This window comes from Vicugna pacos, chromosome 13 (assembly GCF_048564905.1).
Source record: "Vicugna pacos chromosome 13, VicPac4, whole genome shotgun sequence".
Taxonomy (NCBI): domain Eukaryota; kingdom Metazoa; phylum Chordata; class Mammalia; order Artiodactyla; family Camelidae; genus Vicugna; species Vicugna pacos.
The window spans coordinates 17,499,065-17,524,092 of record NC_132999.1 but is presented as its reverse complement, the minus strand read 5'-3'; the positions used below and the strand labels follow the sequence as shown (position 1 = coordinate 17,524,092).

The 25,028-nt window shown below is 42.6% G+C and overlaps 2 protein-coding genes across 13 annotated transcripts in view; one reads left to right on the top strand and one right to left on the bottom strand.

Moving 5' to 3' along the window:
* MIER1 (MIER1 transcriptional regulator) overlaps window positions 1-7,467 on the top strand; it is a 56,229-nt gene extending 48,762 nt beyond the window's left edge. For 8 of the 9 annotated variants that reach the window (XM_072974244.1, XM_072974246.1, XM_072974245.1 and 5 more), the window contains 3 exons: window positions 1,222-1,361; window positions 4,172-4,429; window positions 5,927-7,467. In XM_072974244.1, coding sequence (XP_072830345.1) covers window positions 1,222-1,361; window positions 4,172-4,429; window positions 5,927-6,015 — 487 coding nt within the window. In that variant the 3' untranslated portion in view covers window positions 6,016-7,467. Of the gene's footprint in view, window positions 1-1,221; window positions 1,362-4,171 lie in introns of all 9 variants that reach the window. The other variant, XM_031683452.2, reaches the window with a different exon arrangement.
* A 106-nt stretch (window positions 7,468-7,573) lies between these two features.
* SLC35D1 (solute carrier family 35 member D1) overlaps window positions 7,574-25,028 on the bottom strand; it is a 58,050-nt gene continuing 40,595 nt past the window's right edge. The window contains exons 12-14 of one of the 4 annotated variants that reach the window (XR_012079030.1): window positions 14,621-14,760; window positions 13,910-13,989; window positions 7,574-8,527 (exon numbers count right to left, since the gene is read on the bottom strand). Coding sequence is in view for 2 of the 4 variants with exons in the window: in XM_072974252.1 (XP_072830353.1) it covers window positions 22,257-22,365 (109 nt within the window). In the remaining 2 variants the exon portion in view is untranslated. Of the gene's footprint in view, window positions 8,528-13,909; window positions 13,990-14,506; window positions 14,761-17,653; window positions 22,366-25,028 lie in introns of those variants that run through there. The other 3 variants (XR_012079029.1, XM_072974253.1, XM_072974252.1) reach the window with 3 other exon arrangements.

The window sequence follows — 25,028 nt, the reverse complement described above, 5'->3', positions numbered from 1 at the left end:
GCCTTTCCATGGTTTCCTTCTTACCCACATTCTTACCCTGCTCAGAAAATGCTAAAATAGTTCTATTATACTTACTCTGAGGGAATTTTAAAGTATATAATGTATTTAAGTTTTCCTCATGCTTCTGCTCTGCACCATGCACAATTTAGGCACCAGTGCTGCAATGAGAAACAAAGCAGACTAAAATCCCTGCCTTCAGGGAATTATTCCAGCACAGGTGACAGTAGACATTTTCTGTAAACTGCTAGAGAGTAATATTTTAGGCTTTGCTGGCCTTAAGTTCTCTTGCAACTACTCAGCTTTGCTATTGTTGTGCAAAAGCAGTCAGACACTATGTAATGAACGATGTGGCTGTGTTCCAGTAAAACAGTATCCTCCAGAACAGGCGGCCAGCCCACAGGCCATAGTTGGCTGAACTTTATTCTAGTGACTTAATAGCACTTCTTAGTTTATGAAGCACTTCGCTACACATACCTTATATAGCAGCCCTGTATCATAGTTGGGTCATGTATGATTACATGCATTTTATAGTTAAAGACACTAAACCTCAAAAAGGTAAGTATTTAGCCCAGGTCTTCAAACCTTAATCCAGTGTCACTTAACACCAATGTCTTCCTGTGCCATGCAGTTCAGGAATGACTCAGGGAGGAAGAGAGCTCACCTCTAATGATACACGGGCAGGTAAGCCCGGGAACTTAGTGAGCTCGTTACAGCTCAGGTCTAGAGGAAAGGTAACACAGAAGGTAACCAAGGAGGTTCAGGAAGGTGATTCATTGTTAGGTCCTCATTTGTCCTTCAGGTACTGCCACAGCCATCAGAGTCTTTAGGAACTTTACACTTCCCGTCTGTATCTGGTCAGAAATTCTTTTGTGCTCCTTCTGATTGACATCGTCCGTATCTCTTCCATTTACAGAGTCTCTTATTTTAGTTAGGCTACTCTGATCATTTGCCCACAGTTTACAACAATTTTAATTTCCTGTAGGTCCCTAGAATTTGCTGGTGTAAAGCCTTTACACATTTTTCCTACAAGCATGTAACCACAAGGAGCTTTCCATTTAAATGTTCATTCAGATCCTCTGTGATAGATGAGGTACTGGAATGAATGTCAGTGAAAATTGATACATTTGCCAATAAAGCCTTCTAAATTTAACCTCAGTCAGTTTTAATTTTCAGCTGTTTTTAATACAAGAAAATGATTGTTTTATTTTACTCAATTTTAAGGGATTACATGGACCGGCTTCTAGATGAAAGTGAAAGTGCCGCTTCTAGCCGAGCGCCGTCCCCTCCCCCAACCGCCTCAAACAGCAGTAACAGCCAGTCTGAGAAGGAAGACGGAGCCGTGAGCAACAGCAATCAGAATGGTAAGCAAGCAGAGAAGCACTTCTGTTTCTTCACGACGGGCATTTTTTCCTTCAGTGGCCTAGTAAATTCAGTTTTGGTTTTCATTAAACTTCCAAAGCAGAAGTTAAAGTCATAATTGTAAATGCTACATGAAACATACATACTATCACCATATAGATATACATGTAGATACAGAGGTATATCAACACACGCTGAATCTGTACAGATTAATTGGAAAGGATTCCCACTGATAGCATTAAAAAGTAATTTAATAAAGTCTACTATCAACAGTGACCATTTCTTTTAAGAAATTAAGAAAATAATGTCGATTTTCTTACCTGTTTGGAATGTCTAAATAGAAGTATTCTTGTTAACTCAGACCGAAACTCCAGCTGTCTCACATCAGAAATACAGATATTTATGAAATAGTTTGAGAGCTTACAACATTTTATCAAGAAAGTGCTTTAAGCATATAAATGAAAAGAAACAGATAATAAGGGCACTTTTTAAAAAATACTTTCCTCCTTGATATCATCATAACCTTGACAGATGAGAAAAGATAAAGTGGGTGTCAGCCTGTGCATTAATGTCGTACAGAAGCATTCTATTTTTACATTCCATGAAAAAGAAGCAAAAGAGAAGCAAAAAGCATACTGATACGTTTGGGATTCAGATAATGTTTTTTTTTAAAATATACAGTGTACCAAGGATCACTAAGCTGGTCAGTAAAACTTAGAGAATTATCTTAATTTCTAATTCAGTCAAAATAGTCTTAAGAGCATTGCTAAGTGGAAAGTAATTAGCCCCCTCCAGTCCTTTTTAGGGGGAAACTGGTGAATTAGAGATAAACCCTGCCCACCTGCATTCTGATGTAATAGCCTTAGGGGAAGGCCAGTGGAGAGCTAACCTCTCCCTGACAGAAAGTAGACAAGGAACACTAGGAAAGCTTGGCCTTTGTTCTGACCTTTATTCTCACACTGGCATTTAATACACTGCAGTGAATATATACTTTGTTTATTTAATGTCATTCCCTTAGTATTTCCCTTCTAAGACCAAGCCAAAAAAAAAAAAAAAACCACAAAAATTAGGGCCTGCTAGCCATTTCCTGATTTTAAAAGTTTCGTTGACTGATTCCTAGTGCCAGTCACGTCCATGCTAAAGTTGAATAAAGCTGAGACTCTGACCTTGGGACTGGAGGGGGTGGGTGGAAGTTCGGGGAGGACAGTGGTCAGTATCACAGTTAGCACTCCATCTCTGCAGTTCTGCATCTGCAGTCAGCCAATCATGTACCAAAAAAGATTTGAGAAAAAGTTCCAGAATGTTCCAAAAAGCAAATCTTAAATTTGCACCATGCTGGCAGCTATTTACATAGTATTTACATTGTATTAGGTATTATAAGTTATCTAGAGGTGGTTTAAAGTACGTGGGTTATATGCAGATACCATGCCACTTTGTATAAGGTGACTTGAGTATATTCTATAGATTCCCGTGTCCACAGGGTTCCTGGAATCAGTTCCTTGCCTTTGCTGGGGACTGCTGTACTTCTGTCTTTTTCTATTTACTAATAACACAAAATAAATTGTTTCCCTCATTTTTTCCTGTTTTTTATTGTTTTTTAACCATTTGATGAGAATATGCAGTTACCTTAGGAAGAGTATGTTCATAAGTTACTTATAAGTTACTCGGTAGCCTAGAAGCCAGTTACATCAGGAACAATTAAGATATCCGGGTTTTTCAAAGAAAGGAAGGAACTTTCCAACCCAGTTGTCTTTCTTTTGTAAGAGGCTTTAATTAGTGTCTTGAAATGTTAGTTGTTTTTGACCTAATGACAGTGTCATCTAGCTCTTTGTGCTTACTACAACATAATTGTTCCTTCAGTATCATATGATACATAATCTCCTAAGCAGTCATGACTTAAGTGTACTTTTGAGTTGGGAAAATAGAGTATTTTCTTTGACTAAAATGTGTATTTGAAGCTCATTCTTTATAGTGAATATTTCTCAGATAATTAAATTTTAATTATCTCCATTGGCACATTCTGTGTTTTACTTGAAGTATTCCCAAAATTTCTCCTCCACTTTTCAGTCAACTGTAACATGACCTTTTATTATTTTTATTAGAGTAATTATGCTCTTTCTTTTCTCACCTGTTATGGAGGAATTTGTGTTCACTTCTAGCATTTTCACATGCATGTTTGGACAGTGCAGGCATTAATTTTTTAACATTTTGACAGATTTAAATCTGTTTAGTTAAATTTAGTGTATGATCTTTACCCTTAAAGCACAGTACCTATAGATGTACTTGACAAATGAAAAAGTTGTATTATCTTGCTTTTATACGGCAGTAGAAAACTCAAGCTTTTAAAGAAAGAATACAAGTCTTTTTTACATGATTTTAGAAAGTTATAGCCCCCTTACTAAAACTGAATGATTGGTGCCTGTCTTTGCTTGCACTCGGCTTATTTAGACTGCTGGATCTGCTGCTGATTTGTTGCCGCACAATACTAGCCTGCTGTTAATATATGCCCAATTCTGTTCTTAATTCTTTACGTTTATTAGCTTATTTAATCTTCACAGCAGCCTTGTAGGATAAATTCATTGTTATCCTTACTGTGTATATGATGAACCCGAAGTAGCAGAGAGTGTAAATAATACACGTAAGGTCACACAGCTAAGTAAAGTGAGCCAGAATTCAAACCATATGTATCCACAGATCTGATACTTCACTTCTTTGATAAAAAGCTCTTTTACAATAGCAGTTTTATAATACTGTGTTTTACAAATTTAGCTTTTTAATATCAGCAGTTTCATTCATGTTTCTTCCAACTTAGGAGTGTCATCTAACGGACCAGGTGAAATAGTAAACAAAGAAGAAGTGAAAGTTGAAGGGTTACACATTAACGGACCAACAGGTGGAAATAAGAAACCACTTCACACAGATATGGATACTAATGGTTATGAAACAGATAACCTTACCACTGACCCAAAACTTGCCCATATGACTGCAAGAAATGAAAACGATTTTGATGAAAAAAGTGAGAGACCTGCCAAAAGGCGAAGGGTCAACAGCAATGGAAAAGAAAGTCCAGGTTCTTCTGAATTTTTTCAAGACACACTCTTACATGGAAAATTTGAAGAGCTTGAAAACACAGATGACTAAATTTTAGGCTTATTTTACTTTCTTTGGAGTACATTCTGGTGTGACTAAAATTTTCAGGGTTGATGGGTTACCTTAAAAAGTTGATTTCCTTGAAGCAATTGGTTAAAATTTGAAAATTTGAATTGAGTCCTGACTTCAGTAGTACGCAAGATTTTATAATTCTGCCTTTTGCAGACTTTTTACTTTAAAATTGTAAAGGCCCTTTTGAGGATGTAACAAATAGTTTAGTAAATTTGAATGAACTAAAGATGTATCTGTACCTTCTCATTTGATGTATTAATCCTAAAATTTCACTACAAGGTACTTTTTTCTTAGTTTGATGGTAGAGGAGAAAAAACCAAGTTTAAATTTCTGATTAACACCAATTTTTCTGAGTTTGTTGAAATGTCTTTTGTAACAGACATTTTTCTCTCCATACAAATTGAGTATCATTAAGGGAACCCTTATAAATCCTGAAAGTTATGCTAGCATGATTTTTTTATATATAGAAATTTAAAAATAAACCAAGTCAGGTTTGTATATGTAAAATTGTTGACATCAATGATGTCTTTCCATATTCTTATCTGGGCTTAAGAAATACATTCTGTATTTTTCCAGATTCTTTGTAGCCTTTGAAAGATTTTTACAGTACATATGTCTTGACTGAGCTGTCCTTTCTTAATACAAAAGCTTGTATAATTTTCTTAACTTGTACAGTTGGTAAACTTTTATGAGAGGAATTGATATTCTGAGTCTGTCAGCTTTCATTTTATTTTGCTAAGGTTTTTCTAATGAATTTTTAAGTGTTTGTGTAGTAATAACTAAGTCATGTTTCTTATCCAGGTGGTAAAAGCATTCATAAAGGATTGTGGACATTTGTTTTTTCAAGTTTCTACTTAAGGACAAATAGTTTGAGAATTCTGAAATTAAGCATGATACTTAGATTGCATAGTGTGTTTTGCATTTGCTATAATTTTCAGAATTATTTTTGAAGCAAGACAGAAGTTTACTGTTGCTTAAGTGCTTAAATGTATCATGCTGACCAGAATCCTGTTCAGTTATTTTTATATGCATTATAAAATTTCCCATTTTTGCATTAAATAAACAGGGGAAAAGGTCAAGACATACTTAGATATTGGCACACACACAAGGAGTTGGCAGGCAACCATACTGATTTTATGAGGAAAAAGTGATAAAGTTAGACTTCTCCAGGTACAATCCAGTTTTTCAGATTTAGTAGTGTATTTCCAAAATGAAAATAAAGATATGCAGTAACTATTGCCTTGTGTGATTACAAATAGGATCATCCATTTGCATAGCCTTGCAAGAGTGCCATTTTATTTTTAGTGCAAAATTCTTCTTAAAAAGTGTAGTTTTATATAGCTGATAGACCAACCTATATCCAAACTTTTGTAAGATGATTAACTATTCTTGTTTTATCACACAGGCATACCCCAGATGCTTCTACCGATTCATTTTCAGCCATCAAAGAGCCAATGCCTTTTTAAAATAAATCTTCTGTGGTCTTGTTTTTAATGGCTCAGCTATCTAATGCAGTTGAGTAGAGGTTTGCACTGGGGAATTATGGTTTAGGCCTTACCCTCATGAGGTATTACTGTTAACATTTGCTCAGACTGCTTCCCTCCACCAACATGAACAACTTTTTCCCCCAAACAGTGTTAAAAGCCACTTTGTAACACTTGACTTCATATGATGTAGATTCACTGTTGTTACATACATCTCCAAGTAAATCAGTTTTGGGTGGAAGTGTTGAGAAGCATGAATTTTTTGTTTTTGTTTTACCTAGAACGTTAATTTATCCAGAATGGCAGCTTTAGCAGATGGTCACAATCCATTTTCTAAATCAGATTTGATTGTATGAATCCAAAGTATCCTAGCTCTTTGTCAAAGATGGTCTATAGAAATGTTTCAGACGCATAGAGATGCTGTACTTTTAAGTCATTGTACTATTAGAGATGCCATTTTCACCTTTTTTAAAAGATGCATTTTGTTTGCAAAAGGTTTGTGAAGTTCTTGCAAACTAATATTACAGGAACATTTTAAATAACTTCTCAGGCATGTTTGCAGATACGGCACATGTTGTACACATGTTAGGAAATTGTGCTTCTCTTTTTTCTTTTTTAAAGTATGCCTAATGAAAAACATTCCACTATTATAATAATGCTCAGCTTTTCATAAAGAAATATTTAATTGTATTTTATGTTTATACAGGTATTTCACAAGTACTTTTGTTCTTCATAATGCAGCCACTATCACTTGATAAGACATTGCACTATAAAATTTTTAGTAATTAGTAGTATCATGAATTTAATTTGCTTAAGATGTAGTACATTTCATAACTCCTGAACTCTTGACAAATTGCATTGGGAAAAGAAGCCTTTGTTAATAGTTAGTCTCACTTACCCCATACCTACCCCAGCAAAGCACTGTCTTCATTTGGAATGGTATTCTGTTTTATGATGTGTTTTCAAATAGAGTTCAAAATCTGCAACTTAGTTCAACACAGATCTGTTGAGCTTTAAAATGTATTTGAAGTAATATTTAAATAGGCATTTAAAATTATGAATTAGGTGTTTTAAAATTTATGCATAGTAATTTTGCACTGTAAAATAATTCCCTTCCCCTCTCCCTGTCTGCCATTCTGAATATGCTTATTAAAATATTTTTTTAAAGATATTTGCCTACATAATGCTGTGTGAATGATTTTTATTAGATTGAGTAGGTTTTAATTATAGATTTTAAATTTGTATACAGTGCAAATATATACAATCTCTGTTCGTTCTGCTCCTAGACAGTTTGCATAAAGTAGCATTTCAGTGGCTCTTGATCCCTTTTACCTCATTATAAATGATGTATTTTTGTCTTTTTTTTTTTTTTCCTCCAGAGACATCCTTTGGTCTCTGGCCCTCTTATTCACGTGTTTCTCTTCCTCTGAACCAGATAATTAAAAACATTGTTTCCTCTTTTTGTAGTGCAGTTTTTATCTCATAACAATTGTATTTGCTTTACTCTCAGTGGAAAATTAAGAGTGGCACTTTGTAGTGGGGGCTGGTACATTTTCATAGGCAAGATGTGTGCTGATGATCCTGGGGTGGGGGTGTAACCAACTCTGTAGCACTGCTAAATTCCAAATTGGTAATAAAAGGTTCCCACCTGTAATCAATATTCGTTAAAAAATTCCAGTGTGGAAAACCATGTAACATGCAGGAGAACTAGGAATTTCCAAATTTAACCATAGATATATAGATAGAGATACATAAAATGGAGAAACGGTATACGGAGGGCAGACTGTATGTGTCAATTTTTCAACTGCATGGAGGGTCGGCCACCCCTAACCCTGCATTGTACAAAGGTCAACTGCACTTAAAAAGTCATTTTGTCCAAATTGATGGTAAAGGCTTCACATTTAAATGTCAGTGGTGACAAGTTTTCATCAAGTTTCCATGAACATTGTTCAGCAGACGCTTGGGCCCGCGCTTGTGCTCGCTACTGCGCTTGGCTTACGGCTTCAGACACGTGGCATGTTCTCCTCAGGGAGGCGTCAGCAGGTGAGTACAACGGTAGACGTGTGCGCCGGGTACCAGGAGGCAGAGGGAAAGGGACAGGAGGCACGGTCTCAAAGAAGGAAAGAGTTAACTTGACTCTTTGCCCTGTAATTCTAGCTAAAAAAGATTTTCCTCAAACTTAATACATTTGTTAGAAAGCAGGCAACATGAAATAAATGTATGATTCCTCTTAAGAGCATTTATTTTTAACATTTCCTGCAGAGCTGATTATTTAACAACAGCCGTGGATTATTCAGGACTCACCCCTTTCTCTTCGCTGTCCAGGGAGCTCTACTATAAGGCGGGGGGTCTCCTGATTTCCTGAAGTTTGGGAGAGGTGAAGCCTCGTGCAAATTTGGCCAGGTTATAGAAGCACATTCACTTGCTCTTCTCATCATGGTGACTGGTTGGGTTGACTGAAGAGCTGGCTAAATGTCTGCACACCAACTACAACTTGTTTGTAGAGTCAGTTGAGGTAACTTCTGAAAAAAGATGGACTTAGGGTTAGTATGGGGAATATACAGTTAAGCTTTTTAAAGAGAAAGAGATCTGGACCCTGAAGTAAGGTGGTTTCTTTTAGAACAGAAAGGTCAAGTGGAGAAAGGCGTCAGATGAACCCTGAGCCACTTTCCATTCCCGACCAGAAAATCTAGGTTTAGGGAAGAACTTGCTGTTAGTCTACCCTTGTCACCAGTTGTGTTCAGCCGAGGGAACATGAGAAACCAGTTCCGGCTAGGAGCTAATGACGGTGCCAGTCATTCTGAGTACGAATACTCCATTAATCCCCTCTGAACACGTATTTGTAGATGGTAGAAGTTTACTTGGATGGCTGGTGGTTCTGAGCTTTCAAACAGCCTGAATTACCAGCTTCATGGCTGCTCTGCCATGTGGCCTCGTTCTGTTGTCTGCATTTGCTTCCAGTCTTCAGTAGACAGGCATTTGCATTTAAAAGAAATACTGTAAACAAAATTGGGCTGCGTCTACAAATTTCACAAGTGGCTAGTACTGAGCCAAAAAGAATAAAGCAGCTCACTTAGCTCTCTCGTCTGCCACAGTCCTGTGTCATACCTTTAAGGGAAATGAGCACGATGACACTAGTTTTGTTAAGAGGATGTATTTGTGTATATGTATGGTTAGAAAAAGCAATGAAGGCCAATATGCCAAAAATGATAGTTATTTCTACAGTGGTCAGGCTCTTACTAAAGACTTAAGTCTTCTGTGTTGCACTTGTCACAGGCGCCATTTTGCTTTTGTAGGATCATCCCCACCCCGCTTCTGATCGTAAGCCTCATGGGACGAAGGGCCATGTCTGTTTTCTCCGCCATCTTCTCCCCAGATGCAAGCACAGTGCCTTCCACCTTACAGATAACTCAAATATTTGCTCATTGAACACATTAGCTTCTTTTCCATTTGCCTATAATAACCACTAGTCTTACCTGCTTTTAAGAGGGCCAGGCCTAACTGTTGACACTCTGGGGAGACAGACAGCCCCACCTGAATCTCCCTGTACCTTTGATATAAATCCTAAATTGTACTTTTAATTACCACCCCCCACCCTTCTTCACTGGTGAAGGCGTATTTTCATCCAGGTATGCCTGCATTTAACCCCACTGCTGGTAAAACTGGTAAAGAGACTACCATTTTCCTTGGGTTTGGCTGTTTTTTTCTTTTTGTTTTTCTTTTTCATCTCTGACTCTAAGAATTTTGAAAACTTTCTTTTCTCAAAAAATCTCTGATTAAATTATGCTAACAGCACCTCCCAGTGCTTCCTACACCTCCACACTCCCCCCCCTCCCTAAAGCTTGTTGATTTGCAGGGGAGCGGGAGTAGGGAGGGGGTGGGGGTAGGGGGAGCAGGAGAAACATTTAACGTGGAAGTCAGTGACTACCCTGAGTCACCCTCTGGGCTCCGCAGAGGGCCCAAGTTAATTTCTGCGGCTTGACAACGAGCAGTATCACAGTCCTTTATGTGCTGATTTAGTCAAATAAGTTTCCTGTTGAAAAGTCAACTCATCATCCATAGTTAAGACCCTAAGTGTTTCTGAACCAGTGTCATTTTATATCCATGCTAGCAATTTACAGGGTACATCCTGTAGCCCAACGGAGAGAGCAGTGGATTTAATGTGGCTTGGAACCACATTCATGTTTTTCATCAGTACTTCTAAATACTGGCCTTGTATTTCCTTACCTCTGATTATACCTCATACTGCACCTCGATTTCAACCAAGGGACAATCTAAAATATGTACAGTTGACCCTTGAACAACATAGGTTTTTTGTTTCAATAAATCCAGTACCTGCATTTTCATTTTACAGATCTTCAAGTGTGGAGAAAAGTTTGTGTTTGATTAGAGATCACAATACGTGGAATCAAAAGAACTAGGGTTTGGGTCCTGATTCTATCCAGACTTCGAGCTTCCTGCCCTTGGGCGAGTCATTTACTAATCCCTTTGTCTTTGAGGCAAAGGTGGCAGTACTCAGGTTTTCTACCACGCGGGGTGGGAGCAGGCACCCCAACACCTTGTTATTCAACTGCACGTTATTCAGAATCCTCCCGTTCAACACACAGCCTTGTTTACACCACACCACCTCTTTCCCTCTCACTCATCCGCATTCAGCCGTATTTCAAGATTTCTCCTGTCGATTGGTCTGCTACTTTGTAATCTTGTGCTAAACAAACAAAATACCTCAACTCCCCATCGGTAAAACAAGCATGACACCCCCTGCGCCAGCGTCACGGGGCGGCTGGGATTATGAAATCACACACGGAAAAACTCTTTATCTCTAGAAAGTACTAGATAAAGACCAAGTAGTGGTACAGGCTTACACAATCCCTTATCCAAAGTCCCTGTAGCCTGAATTTTTCAGATTTTAGTAAGGGAGGTGATACTGTTGGGTACAGAATCTATGGTAAAAACACTTAAGTCCACAATAAAAATGTTCTCATATTCACACAAATTTCAGGTCAAATATTGCTGCCAAATGAGTTTGGCAACAAACTCCCCCAAAAAAACTTGCTTTTCAGAGCAATGCAGATTTCAGAATTACCGACTTGCAGCAGCATCAAATTTTTGGTAGCACTCACTTGGCAGTTGATTCCAATTGCCTTGCCTTTGTTGTTTAACTGGCGGAGAGGCTCATAAACAGGAAGCCAGAGGTAAACCAGCGGGATGTGCTTCGCACAGCAGCAGAGCCCCGTGCACTGGGCCTTCTGCAGGGCCAGAAAGCGAAGCAGCAGCCAGGTGAGAGGAACCTGCCAAAGCCCAAATGTGTCCCTTCTGGAGCCTCCCTCTCAGGCCTCTTATTTTACAGAAGGGAAAACCCAAGGCCCCAGATGGAGAAATGATTTGTCCACAGTTCAACAACCTTAGACGGAGCTTCTCAGACAGGGTCAGACCCCTCTGCCCTGTTCCTTCTCTACACTTGATATGTATTCATGGCGAGGGCCACAGGCTCAGCCCTTGGCCAGTCAGTCCCTATGGCCAGGGAAGTGAAGGCCTATTAGCTGCCCTTTAGCCAGCTCATCAGGTGGCAGCTCGTTTTGGATTCATCTGGTAGAACAGTTGGGGATGAGCCATTCTGTCGAACAAGCACGCGAGCACACGCTGGTCACACGAAGGGTCATTAGGCAGCTAAACCCAGGCTACTGCTAATAACTCCACGGCCCATTACTGAGTGATTGCCGCCATATGCCCTGTGCCAAACGCTCATGAACCAGTCTCACCCCGTTACTTCCCTCAACTCACACGTGGGGAAACTGAGCCGCCTGGAGAAGCTGAAAGAGCTAACCTTTCCATTACTTTGGATTGTGTTCACGTTCTGTTTCCCCAAGTTAGACCTTCTCATCCAGAGGAGGTGCGTGCTGTAGGGAAAGCAGCAGGTGGTACTTGCCAACAACCTTTTCTCCTAGCCCGCTTCGCACAAGTCTGAGTTCTGGGAAGGAGAAAGTTCCCAAACTGGGGGCGGTGGGGGCAGGTGGGGAGGGAGTGGGTGCTGAGAAAAGCTGGAAGGCAAGTCTCGTTCTCTAGCAAGACATCAGGGCACGGATGCCTGGGGTAGAGGGCAGGCCCCAGGCGCTGGGACTTCCGGTGGGAGGAGCTATCATCGCGCCAAAGTGTTGAGGCCATGGTGCCACCTGCCTTCAAAGGACGCCTGAGAGTGAGCTGGTCACTAAGGACTTCAGCAGTGACCAAGAAGGGCTGAAGACAAGGTCTCTCTTCTGTTTTCCAGGCACCAGGCAATTCCCTTCCATCTTGTCTAAACTTAGAGAAGGACTGAGACTGAATTTCCGGCTAAGGGGCCAGATGGGGACTCAAGCCTAATGTGATTTACAAGAACCAGTAACCTGACACTTCTTCCACCTGCAAACGTGACACAGTACTGCCTGTTCTGGGCAGCTCCAAGAACCAAGAGCAAAAGGTAGGCCTTACAGGAAGCCAAATTAATATACTGCAAAGAATTTCTCACAATTACCACCGTCCAACAATGGCACCTTCCTGTGCCTGATTCCTCACCCCTAAAATAAGTATAATAATGGAACTTACTTTAAAGGATAGTTTAGAGGATTAAAATGCATCAATATGTGAGATGCTAAGAAAAAAATACCTAGCATGTAGCAAATGCTCCATAAATTTATTTTCACCATGGGAGCTCAGGTATCCTGTTCATTGCTACACTTCAAATGCTACCTTTCTGGTAAACACTTGGGAACCTAAGGACACACACCTTAAAAAATGTTCATGTTTGGTCCCCTGAAGTTTAAATGGTCTCCTGAAGACATGAGATTAAGGCAGAAAAGAAATTCACCACATCTTTACTTATTAATGAAAAATAGAAACAGATTTCATTATCACCTGTTAATTTTACCTCCTAAAATGACTCAAACCCTGTTTGTCTTCTGTGCTTTCACAATCACACTTTAGGCCCCGTCATTTCCCACCAGGACTGCAACTCCTTCTCTCTGGTGTACCTCCCCATACAATTTTCTCTTCTTTGACCCCCCTACCTGACAGTAATCTGCACACCATCTTCAGTGATCTTTTTATAGTGCAGATCTGATCCACAGCAGTTCCTCAGTTTAGGCAGGCTGGTAGCCAGTGGGCCAAATCTGGCTGACAGACCTGTCTTGTTTTAATCGGAATGCCTTTAAGCAGGTGAGTGCCACGAGCGCCCCTGCTCCTTGTTGTACTGATTGCATTCATGCAGATTCACACTTTTTACCTGCCTGTCAGTCTAGAGTGCACAATCCAGATTCTCCAGCCGGCATGATCTTTCTGAAGTGAAGAGGAGGCCACGTTTCTGTCTTGCTGTGCTCAAACAGCATAGCTAGGAACTGGCTACTCTTGGTCTAGACATATTCAATTCGGGAGATACTGACTGTGTGCCTTCAAAGTGCCCAGCACTGTTCCAGGTGCCAGGCACACTACAGCAAGTGAAACAGACTGACTTCTCTGCCTTCATTAAGCTTAAATTGATTAGAGGAGACAAGTGCTGTGGAGGCACATCACGGGAGGGGAACAGGGCGTACAGTGGGTCCACCTCAGGCTGGCCAAGGAAGGCCCACAGAGACGACGGCACAGGGACATCAAGCCGGGGGAGGGGGCTGGATGTACTCCAGACAGAAGCGGATACAGAGGCCCTGGATTGCTGGAGAGCTGTCCCTCCAATCTCTTCTCAGTTGAATCCTAGTTGTCCTGCAAGCATCAGCTCAAATGCCATGTCTCCAAACAAGTTTTTCCTACCATTCCTCAGTAGAATGGCACTCTTCCTCCCACAGATTCTTCCATACACCTCAGAGAGTTTCATGATTGTCTTACCATTTGTAGATGTTTTCATCAAAAAAACTCACTGACAAGAAATCAGTTACCTGCCGGACAGCAGACAGGATGAGGCAGTCCGATGGAACTCCTACTGCGTCTTCCTGACACAGGGATGTTATCTGCAATTCTTCAGAAAGAAAAGGTTTTAGAATCAAAGTCCAGATTTATCAGCTGAGGGAAACTGGCCAAATCCCTTAGTCTTGTTTAAGCCACCATTTGTACATTCAAGTGCTGTGATATGAAAAGGCGTGATAAAGGCCTGACTCCGTGAAAGTCTAAGGCAGGTAGATAATACTGCTTTCCCTCATCTTTCCCGCAGTGGCAGCTGTTGCCACAAGAGGGCACCATCAGCACAGCTGAACCGGTGCGGCTGCTTTGTCTGCTCATTCAACGAGCCACCAGCTCACCCCAGCTTTAAATCCACGGTGTGTGAACTGAATGGAGAATGCCAACTGGCAGGCATGTGGTGGTGGCCATGAGCTTAGTACCCCCAAGCCTATTACAAGCAGACTAGGAGAAACAGGAATCTCGTGTGGTGGTAAGGAGCAAAGGGCTTTTGAGTCAGACTGATTAGGATCTGAATGTGGGTCCCACAATCACAGTGCACAATTGTACCTCCCTGAGCTTCACCCGTAACAGGTGGTTGTGCCAGGCTGCTGCTAGAGGCTGGGTGGTGGCCTCAGTGAGCTCAGTCTTACTTGATGGAGGACAGACAAACAGAGGTGATGAGAGCTGCCGGGAAGAAGTCGTGGGGGTACCTGGTAACCGCTCACCCGCTGCGGGTACACAAAGGCACCAGCTCTGTGCTCTCCCCTCTCAGCAGTGCCTCTTCAGTGGCGCTCCGGGTGATCAATGGCCTGTCCGCGGAAGCCAAGCAAGGCCATAAACCAGCAAAGGGCTGCGTGAAAGAGCACGAAGCTCACAAATTAGAAAAAGTCAAGCTTTAAGAGAATATTTAAAAGTTGATTAAAACACATGCCTCAAGGACAGTCTCTTCACCAGATGGTGTCAGAAATACGGATATTCACATGGAAAAAAAAGGAGCTGGACCCTTACCATACACTATATACGAAAACTAACGAAAAACAGATCCAAGACCTAAAATTATAAAACTTGTAGAAGAAAACAAAGAGGAAAAGCTTCGTGACAATGGATTTGGCAGTTATCTCCTGGATGTGACACCAAGAGCATAGTCAATAGAAGTAAAAGTAGATAAACCACTATATCAAAATTTTAAACTGTGCATCAAAGGACACAGCCAACAAGAATGAAAAGGCAGCCTCCAAGACGGGAAAAGATATTTGCAGAGAAATATACTTGATAAGGGGTTAAAATTCAGAATATTTATAAAGAACTCCCTACAAGTCAAGAGCGAACCAACCCAATTAAAAAATGGACTGGAACAGACAATTCTCAAAAAAAAAAATGAGTATATATGTGGCTAACAAACATGAAAAAATGCTCAGTGTCACTAATCACTGGGAAAACACAAATCACAATGAGCTACCACTTCACACTCACTAGGAGGGCTACTATCAGTAAAACAGAAAATAAAAAGTGTTGACAGGGATGTGGTGGGAACGTAAGATGGCGCAGCCGCAATGGAAGATAGTACGGCAATTCCTTAAGAAATTAAACATAGAATTACCACGTGACCTAGCAATTCCAAAGGAATTGGAAGCGTATTTTTACACCCGGTACTAAGGAATTTGTGTCCCCTTCCCCAAAATTCATGTCAAAACCATAGTCCCAGTGAGCTGGTATTTGGAAATGAGGCCTTGGGAGGTAATTAGGTCAGGGTAGATTCAGTACCCTTATAAAAAGAGTCAAGACTTCCTCTCTGCTCTCCACCGTGTGAGGATGGACCTCTGCAAACTGGGAAGTGGGCTCTTACCAGACGCCAGGTCTGCCGACATTCTGCTCTTGGACATTCCTGTCCCTAGAACTGTGAGCAATAAATGTTGTTTAAGCCACCCAGTCTACGGCAATTTGTTACAGCAACCCAAACTGACAGTCTGGCATGTTCGGCAGTATTATTCACAGTAACCACGAGGTGGAAGAAACCAAAGTGTCCATCAGTGGATGAACAGATACACAAAAGGCGGGATACACATACAATGGAACGTCATTCAGCTTTAAAAATCAAAGAAACTGACATGTGCTACCACATAGATGAAACTCAAGGACACTGTTAAGTGATAAAGAGTCACACACACACACTGTGATTTCATCTGCACGAGGCCCCTTGAGCTGTCAAACTCACAGAGGCAGAAAGGGGAAGGGGAGCTGCCAGGGACTGGGAGGACGGAGGACGAACCGGGGGGCTGTTTAATGGTGATGGGTTTCAGTTTTACAAGATGAAAAAGTTCTGGGGACGGCTTGCACAACAATGTGAATATACTTAACACTGGTGACCTGTCCACTTAAATGGGTAGATTTTTTTTGGTAAATTTTATGTTGTATTTTACCACAGTTAAAAAAAAAAAGCCTTAGTATATATACGTCTACTCCTGTGGAGTCTGCCAGTACCAAAGGACCTCTTCTTGATGAGCGTGTTTTATTTTGGGGTTATTTCCTAATAAAGCTACTCAAGCGGCTTAAACACCTGATTAAGCGAATGAAATATTTTGAAAGCAGAAAGGCTAGAGTACCTTTCCCTTCACTTTATCACAAATACACCAGCGACACTGGAGATTTAGTGCTGTGTGCTCTTCATGCAAAGCACCTGTACGGCTGTAAAAGGGAAACTGCCCGTGTGTTCTCTCAGTGCTCTTTCTGGTCATCAAATGTGTGAGTTTTTCCGCCACCAATCAGATCTGCTGCACTGGTGGGTGTACTTCAATTTGGGTCCGACACCATCTGCCCTGAGTAAGCATCGGATCCCGCAGGCGGGGGCTCCGTCTCACAGGACTGTTCTCCCAGCCCGTTTCCAATACAAACCACAAATCCGGATTGTTACCCATGTTCTGACCAACCAGCTATAAATCACACCATCTCTTCAAGTCTGATTAGTTTGTTAGAGTGGCTCACAGGACTCAGGAAAACCATTCACCTACTAAACTACCAGTTTATTCTAAAAGGATGTAACTCAGGAATAGCAGGTGGGGGAGACGCAGAGATGCTAGCAGGTGGGGGAGACGCAGAGATGCACGTGGGAGGGGGTGCAGTGCTTCCACAGCTCCCTGCGAGCACCCCTCTCCCAGCACCTCTGCATGTCCAGTAATCTGAAAGCCATCCGGACCTCGTCGCCCTGAACTTTCATGTGGGCATCACTGTGTGGACATGATTGATTAAATCGTTGGCCACCAGCGACTGACTTAACCTCCAGCCCCTCTCCCCTCCACTTGGGGTTGGGGGTGGGTGTAGAAGGCTGCAAGTTCCAACATAAATCAGGCGGTTGGTTCCTGCAGGGCTTTCCAAAAGTCGCCTCACTAACACAAACTCAAGTACAGTTGAAGGATGCTCATCATGAGTAATAAGACACCCATCTGACCTTTATGGTTCTGGAGCTATTACAGGAACTGGGAATAAAACTAAATATTATTTTTAAAAGATGTTCTTATAGCTCTTATGGGGAAAATTACAAGAATATTAGGAGAAATGTGCCAGTAACAGGGACAAAGACCAAATATATATTTCTTACTATATAAATCACAGTATCACAATGGCCAACAGGATTTTCTCTATTACTGGCTCTCAATCAACGAATTTGGATGCCATGCTCTGAATCCTGGCAGACATGGCTCTTGACTGTCTTTGCAGGCACTCAGAAAGACATTTGAATACACATGTTCAGGAAAAAGTATTTATTTGACATCTTTACAAAAATATTTAGGCACATAATTTTCATATTTATGTCACCTGATTTACACATCTCAATCCTCAGTACCTTTTAAAAACACTAAAATGGTCATTTGGTAAATAGAATCTATATTGAAAAAATAGTGTGATAGGCCATTTGTAGACAAAAATCAGTTGATTATCAGCATGAGAAAGGAATATCTATGAACAAAATAATATTTGAAAACATTTTTGTGAGACAAAAAAATCTACCCAGTAGATTTCTTTTTAAAAAGTATTTTCAAAAAAGAAAGCTTAAAAAAAACCCCACCATATTCTGCCTCCTCATACCGTGAGGAAGTCGCGGCCTATCAGCAAGAACTAGAAGGCAGGCTGAGAAAACAGTGACAGTGCTGGGGGGTCACAGACACCGCCGCCTGGTGAGCCTAGACCCTGGACACGGGCAGCAGGACAGGAATGCATCTAACTCGGGGAAGGGAAGGAGGAACATCCGACTGACTGGAGCTACACTAATGTGACAAACCAGGAAAGCTTTCGCTGTATCGCCGCCACTCCAAAGTGTCACTGTCTTCCTCTAAGACAGAAGGTAATTTTTCTCTTTTCTTTTTAATTTACCAAAATATGAGAGTAATTCCATTAAAAAAAAAAACAGCACAGGTGGAATCCCCTGCATCACACAATAGCCACAATTATATCTGGTCGGTATTTTTAAAAAGATGACCATGAACAGAAACCGTTACTTCGGCATTCTAGGGACTTACAAAGTGTAGGGTGACCTTTTCAAAGAAGTTCATGGCCCAGGCCTCTAGTATTTAAGGAACACAAAGAAAGAATATCGTTTTGCCTATGGCCTCACCATGAAATGATGACGTAACAACATCGCTGAGCGTCTAATACGCACTAGGCATTGTGCTGAGTAGTCTGCATCTGCTACCTGGTTTATCCTGAATATTATTATTTTTCCCTCGGGCAGGGAAGAGTCAGCACGCCTTGTTCACGAGGAGGAATCCACAGCCACGGGGAAGCAAGCACGCGTGCAGCAGAGGGCAGAGGGGCCCGGCTTCTCAGCCCACACGCCTCCGGGTCTGGCACCCGGCTCGGCGCGAGGCGGCCAGGGTCAGTCACCAGGCTCCTCCGGGGTGAGAAAGGCGCTTCATTCTGCCCTGCGGCTGCGCGGGCCGCGCTCACTCACAAGCTCGACTCCCTTTATCTGCTTCTCTCTCTCAGTGAGGGTCTGGCGGAAGAATTCTACACCCCTGGAGAACAAGAACCACGTCCCCTTCATCTCAACCGCCCCGGAGCTCGGCACGATGCCTGGCAGGAAACACGCTGGGTCGACCTTTGCTCGCTGAGCGACGGCACGATGACAAGAGCAGAGGGGGGCCCCGAATCCTGGGAGCTGCTCCAAACCAGTTGAAAGCAACTCTCCTGTTCTTTCCAGGAAGGTCCTATGTCAGCTCTGCTGGTGTGGACTTGCATTCCTGATGCAACAGGACTACAGAAAACTGGCAAATGTGCTTTTCTCTCCTAACCTACATGCAAATTGGATTCTTCAAATGACTGACTTGTACATCGACGACCATTAAGAGGGAGGTAAAAATCACCCAACATGTTGGCAGCGTGTCGCCTGACCGATCAGGGTTGTTTGTATTAATCTGGCACTGACTGAAAATGAACTGGCCAAAGAGGACTTCACTGTCATTAACGCATGAAGAGGCGCCACTGGTCACAGAATGTGGCTTTTGGAATTCTCATCACAGCTCAATTGCCTCAAAGAGCAAATTAAGGACTACTCTCTACACTGCTTATTCTTCTCCCAGGAAACAGTCAGTAGGTCAAGGAACTTTTGCCTTGTAAGGTGCTAGGACAGCAGCTAAGTCTCTTCCTGTGCCGTAACCAAGCCTGCACACGATGAAAACACACTTCACAAATGGCTGGCCAGTCTGTTCAGTCTCCAACTTCCCCAGGCTTCTTTCTTTTACCTTGAAATGTCCGCAGTGGTTGAAGGGGGCATGCAGGAATCCACAGGGACAAGCCAGAAGCTGTAAGCTGCTCCGCGGTTTCTAGTCTGTCAGAAAGTTCAGCGCAGGCAGGGCCCTGAGGTCATGCACGTTTAGTGAAGCTACTGTGACTATACAGGATTTCCTCTAGTAAACCTGGAGAGATGCCGAATCTTCAAAAGAACCGGATCCCCAAGAAGCAGTTCAACTCCTCATGGGGTTCCAGTCAAACACCTCTCACCACACCTGAAGGCCTTTCAAGACAAGAAATTCGACTACACAAACCATTTCCAACGTCAAAGTTTCCCCCTTCGTGTAGCTGACAGAAGGAGGAACAGAACTGCTACAATTAGCTGTCACAGTGCCTTTCCACGGTCCCCAGGCACACCTCAGCAGCGGCAGGCAACATCACAGGCAGGAGTGCACGTCCACCGAGGCCAGCCTGGAAGGGACATAAAGCTCTGGCGTGCACAGACGAGCGGCCATCACTCTGATGTGCAAAGCCTGTTCCTCTCTGATTCCAAACTCAGTCAACCGCTTGCCTCCTTGAAAGGGCTCAAGCCGGTTCGGCTAGCACCCCCGTTTCCTCACTCACGCAAAGGAGAAGGGCAGTTAGTCAGCGGCAGCATGGTTCAGCGGAATAAGCACGACGTTTGACTTATTAGCAAGTCACCTAACTTTCTCTGAGTCTTGTTTCTCATTGGTAAAGTGTGGACAATAAAACCATCTAACACAAGACAATATCCCACTCTCCCACCGGAAGTTTCTCAGCTCACATAATACTGGGAAAAAAGTGAGCCTCAGGACCTCTTCCGTGGAGTTTGTAACTTGGCAGTTGGCCATGAGGTTAATTCTAGGAACCCAGTACCACTGACCAGCCTCTAATAAAGACAAACCAAAATTAGGGAAACATACGAATCTGAAAATGACCTCGATGTAATTCTTTTTCAAAAAGAAAAAGAAATCAAAACCTTCCAAGTCCCCTGTTGAGGCACCAAAACACTGATTGTTTAGGTCAACAGAGCCCAGTAGATTGCAAATCTAATGAACCAGAAGCTGGCGTGTGCACCAGCGCAACACAGCGTACCCTGTACACTGACTGCACAGCTGGCCTGAGCACTCAGGTCCCAAGTCAGTGGATGTCTCTTAAGCCAAGTCACGCTACTGTGTTTGATGTAATACTTGATCCACCCAAAGAGGCCAATTCAGACAATGCCCATCCGCAGCTGCTGTCCCAGGATGGGGCACTGGTCTTTGGAGAAGCAGGCATGCTCAGTAAGTGACCGACGGACATGGGATGTAAGCGGGAGTGGCCAAAGGAAAGAAGTACGCTCGCGACCTTTAAGGAGAAAGGTGATGGCTCCAACACTGACACGGCCAAAGTCAAGCCTCGACAACCCCAAACCTCTAACCAGCCTTTCCCCTCAAACCCATACATTCAGAAAGGTGAGACCTAATCATACTGATTCAAAGAGGAGTAAGAAGGGTAGCAACCAAACCCAGAGGCGGGAAGCATGGGGAAACAGATGGTGGTCACCTTCCCGTACGCCATCCTCACTCCGAGAAGAAAGGCTGAGCTGAGTGGTTTACACACGCAGCTTTTCCCACGCATTTGATCTACACGGTAGCGCTTGGTTTCCCATGGCGGTGGGGCTGCTGGACAGGGGCTTCCAACCCCGTTTACAGAGCTGCAATTTCTGAGAGCTGAAAAAGTTTCTGTGACTTGCTCACAGTCACAACGTCTTCTGAATAAATCAACAGAGCTCAGTTCTCTGTCTTCCCTTCAGTCACTATAGCAGGAGCGAGATCATGCAATTACCTCCAAAAACACCTCTTTCCCACCCCAGCACACTTAGCACAATGCCTGGCACATATTACATACTCAATATAGTTTAGTTGGATGAATGAATCAGACAGATGAATGAATGAGGAAAGGGCGTACTCCCTCCATCCCATCATGACCCCCATCCTCTACAACAAAAAGGGAACAGCGTATTTTCAAGGAACACACTCTGCTTGTCCCATGAGGTGTCAGGGAGGCCAACATGGAAGCCAGTACACTTCAAAGCCCCACATGTTTCCTTGGTGCCAAAGGTGTCATCTTTGGCGAAATCAGTGATGATATCCTCACAAGGAAATTGTAATGGTTAAGAAAGAAAATTTAGAAAAGAGACACTTCAGATACTTGGCTGCATTTCTGACTAAAGTGCCTTCTGACGCAGCGAAGATGTGCACGACGGGCTTCAGCTGGAGCACTTTATAGATGCAGCTCTCAGGGACACCTGAATATCAAACTATGGAATAAAATATTTTCAAAACACTGATGTCTCACTGTCGGCACAGAAGAAAAATAAATTAAAAAGCCCAGTACATTTTCCAGTCTGATATAAATTAATTCAAATGGCATATTTAAAAGAGTCAATTCTAAGTTTCTCTCATAAAATTTTAAAAGGCAGCAATCAATCCTCAGATTGTACAAGTGCAAAGGAATGGTATTTTCTCCATAATCAAGAACCTCGGTATCTGTGTCAGAATCGCCAGTGCTCCAAATTGATCAAAAACTTGGGCCTATGTAGCTGACGCGAGTCTCTAGTCAGACGGCTCCTTTCCCCTTAATGTCCAGCTTGTTACTGGCCTCTGACTGTTTGCTCAGCTGCTCTTCAGAGAAAGTGATGTAGGAATACACCAGGCTCCCAGCAATGCTGCAAAACAGAAAACCACCATCAGGGAGGAAGGAACGGCAAATGTAAGGGAGACTGGGGTGAGGGCTGGAGCTGCCTTCACAGACTGAGAGCGAGTAAAGTTACAACAGAGACAGCATTTTCGTCTACCACACTCAAGACCTTCCCTCACCATGATATTATCTACTGTCGCTGATGCTTTGGGAAAAGGGATGTCTGCATATACTTGCCAGCAGGAGTGACCATTTTATACAACCTTTCTGGAAGACAATTTGAAATAAAAATCTTAGAATCCTGCTTATTCTTGGACCTAGCAGTCTACTTTATGGATGAACTCTATACATCTTCATAGACTTACTGACAAAGTATTTACCACAAAATTTATAATTGCAGAAAACTTGCTAAAAGATAAATGTCCCACAATAGGGAATTATATAAATTCACACAACAGAATACTATACAACCATTAAAATGATAAAATATGAAAACGGGCAATGACATCCAAAATGAATACTTAATCTCACAAAATATCAAGTGTTTTCTGATCCCACTTTATTTAAATGGACGTGAGTATGTACCTCAATATGGAAAAAGCAGAAAAAAGTCTGGAAAGAACAAAACAAGACTATTAACAATGGCTGCATCTGGACAGTGAGATTGTAAGTGATTTCTATTTGCATTTTCTGCATTTTCAAAAATAATCATTCAAGACAGATATTACCTTAAAGAAGAATAAAAAGCAACCCAATTAGCAAATAGACATGTAGACCTCAGGAGATTCACGGAGCTGGTTGCTCAAGTTCATGGCGGAGAAGCGACCATCTGAGCCCTTAGGCTCTGAGCTGGTTGCTTCTATCCCTCACACTTGTCTACCATTCTTACTCGCTGGAGGGGTCCCTCTCTGGGGACAGTGATTACTTCCATCTAATCCCTGCAGGGACCGCAAGCCCACTGGGCTACACAGCCTTCTGCCCCATCACTGAACTGGAAGTAAGCTGGAGGACAGCTCAGGGAACCGACAGGCTAACTGCCCTGACCCTTGCTCTCCCACCAAGCCTGCCGCCAGTGACTCCCAGGGGTCTCCTACCAGCAGCCGGGCCTGCACCCTGCCTTCGGATGTCCCTGCCCTGGGTTTGGCCCGCACCTTCCGCCTGACTGCCCGGCTCATAAACTTGCCGCTTATTTGAAATTAATTCCATTCTCCTCTGGACTTTGACATCCCAGCCCAAGACTAGCTATAGGAGGGTGAGAGATGCCTAGCTCCTGTAAATAAGGAGCAAGATCAGGGGTTCAGGTCACTGAATAATCAAATTGTGACCATTTATTAGTCTACTACATGTCAGGCATTTTACACACAGCTCTTGCCACTGCAATATCCCTGCAAGGTGCTCATTTTACAGATGAAGAAACTGAGTCCCAGCAGTCACAAGTTAACTTGCTCAGGGTCACAAAGCATCCTAATGATGGACCAGAAGAAAACCCAAGTCAGTCTGATTTTGTCCATCGAACTGGCTTTCTCCCTACGGCCCCTGCTCCATTCGCTACTGCACATACTTGTCCTTATTTTGCTCCCATTAGCCTAGACAGTTCCCGGGGCTCCACCCTCAGCGCTACGGAGTGGCTTCCTGCGCCGGCCCGGCACTCTGCAGCAGCAGCACAATGACCGCCGAGCTGAACATCCACGTTGGCCCCATTCAAAGAAAGGGGCCTCATGAACCCAGTGCCGCTGTCCACAAGGCTTCATCTTTCCTTTATCTGGCAGCTTTCTTCCACTTCTTTTTCATTTTTTTTCTTTTAGAATTTGATCTGACTCTTCTGGAAACTCTTCTTGTTTATTTAGTGCATCAAGCAGATGATCTCCTCGGTAGCTGGGCTAGGGCCCAAGGCGATGAGGGCTGACTGCAGCTTTCCTGACTGAAGCTAAAAGCTCTTTGAGGTTCGTGTGTGCAACTACAAGACAGTCAATTTCTCTCTGCCTCCAACCCCACCCCACAAAAAAGCAGAAGGAATGCTCCCTCTGACTCTCACCCCGTCCTCCTCTGGATCCCCTCCCAGGACAACCTAAAACATAACAGTGCTCTCTTTTATGTTCCTGTCAAGACAATCTGTTACATTCATATTAAGCCAATCTCACCTACATAGCGATCACGGCGCAGTGCAGGACAGAAGACAAAGACTGCCCTGGAATTTACTCCAGACTTCATGCTTACAGTGATCCTAGACCCACCACCCCTAAGCACAGTTAGTGGAATGAAAAACATGGAACTCTAGAGCTAGGTCTTCGTTCAAATCTTGAATATCCTGCTTACTCTGTGCCCCTGGGCAAATTTATTAATTTCTCTGAGATTCGATTTCTGTATTAATAAATAAGAATAATAATGTCTGTGTAGGCTTGTTTGAGGATTATATGAGAGAACATGGAAGAACCAGGCCCTAATCCTGGCACACAGTAAGCAGTCAGGAAATACTTATCCGCCCACCTCCTCCCATATCAGCTTTGATACTCACACCCCAGGGCAATATGCATTGTTAACAAAAGGTAGAGTGGTACAATAAGGCGATTTAATAACCTGATGCAAGAAAAGGGCATACTGTTGCCACAGAATTGTTTAAATAACCAGAGCAAAACCAAAACAAACAGATGATTGTTCTCAACTCTGAAGATTAAAAAGCAGACTGTTCAG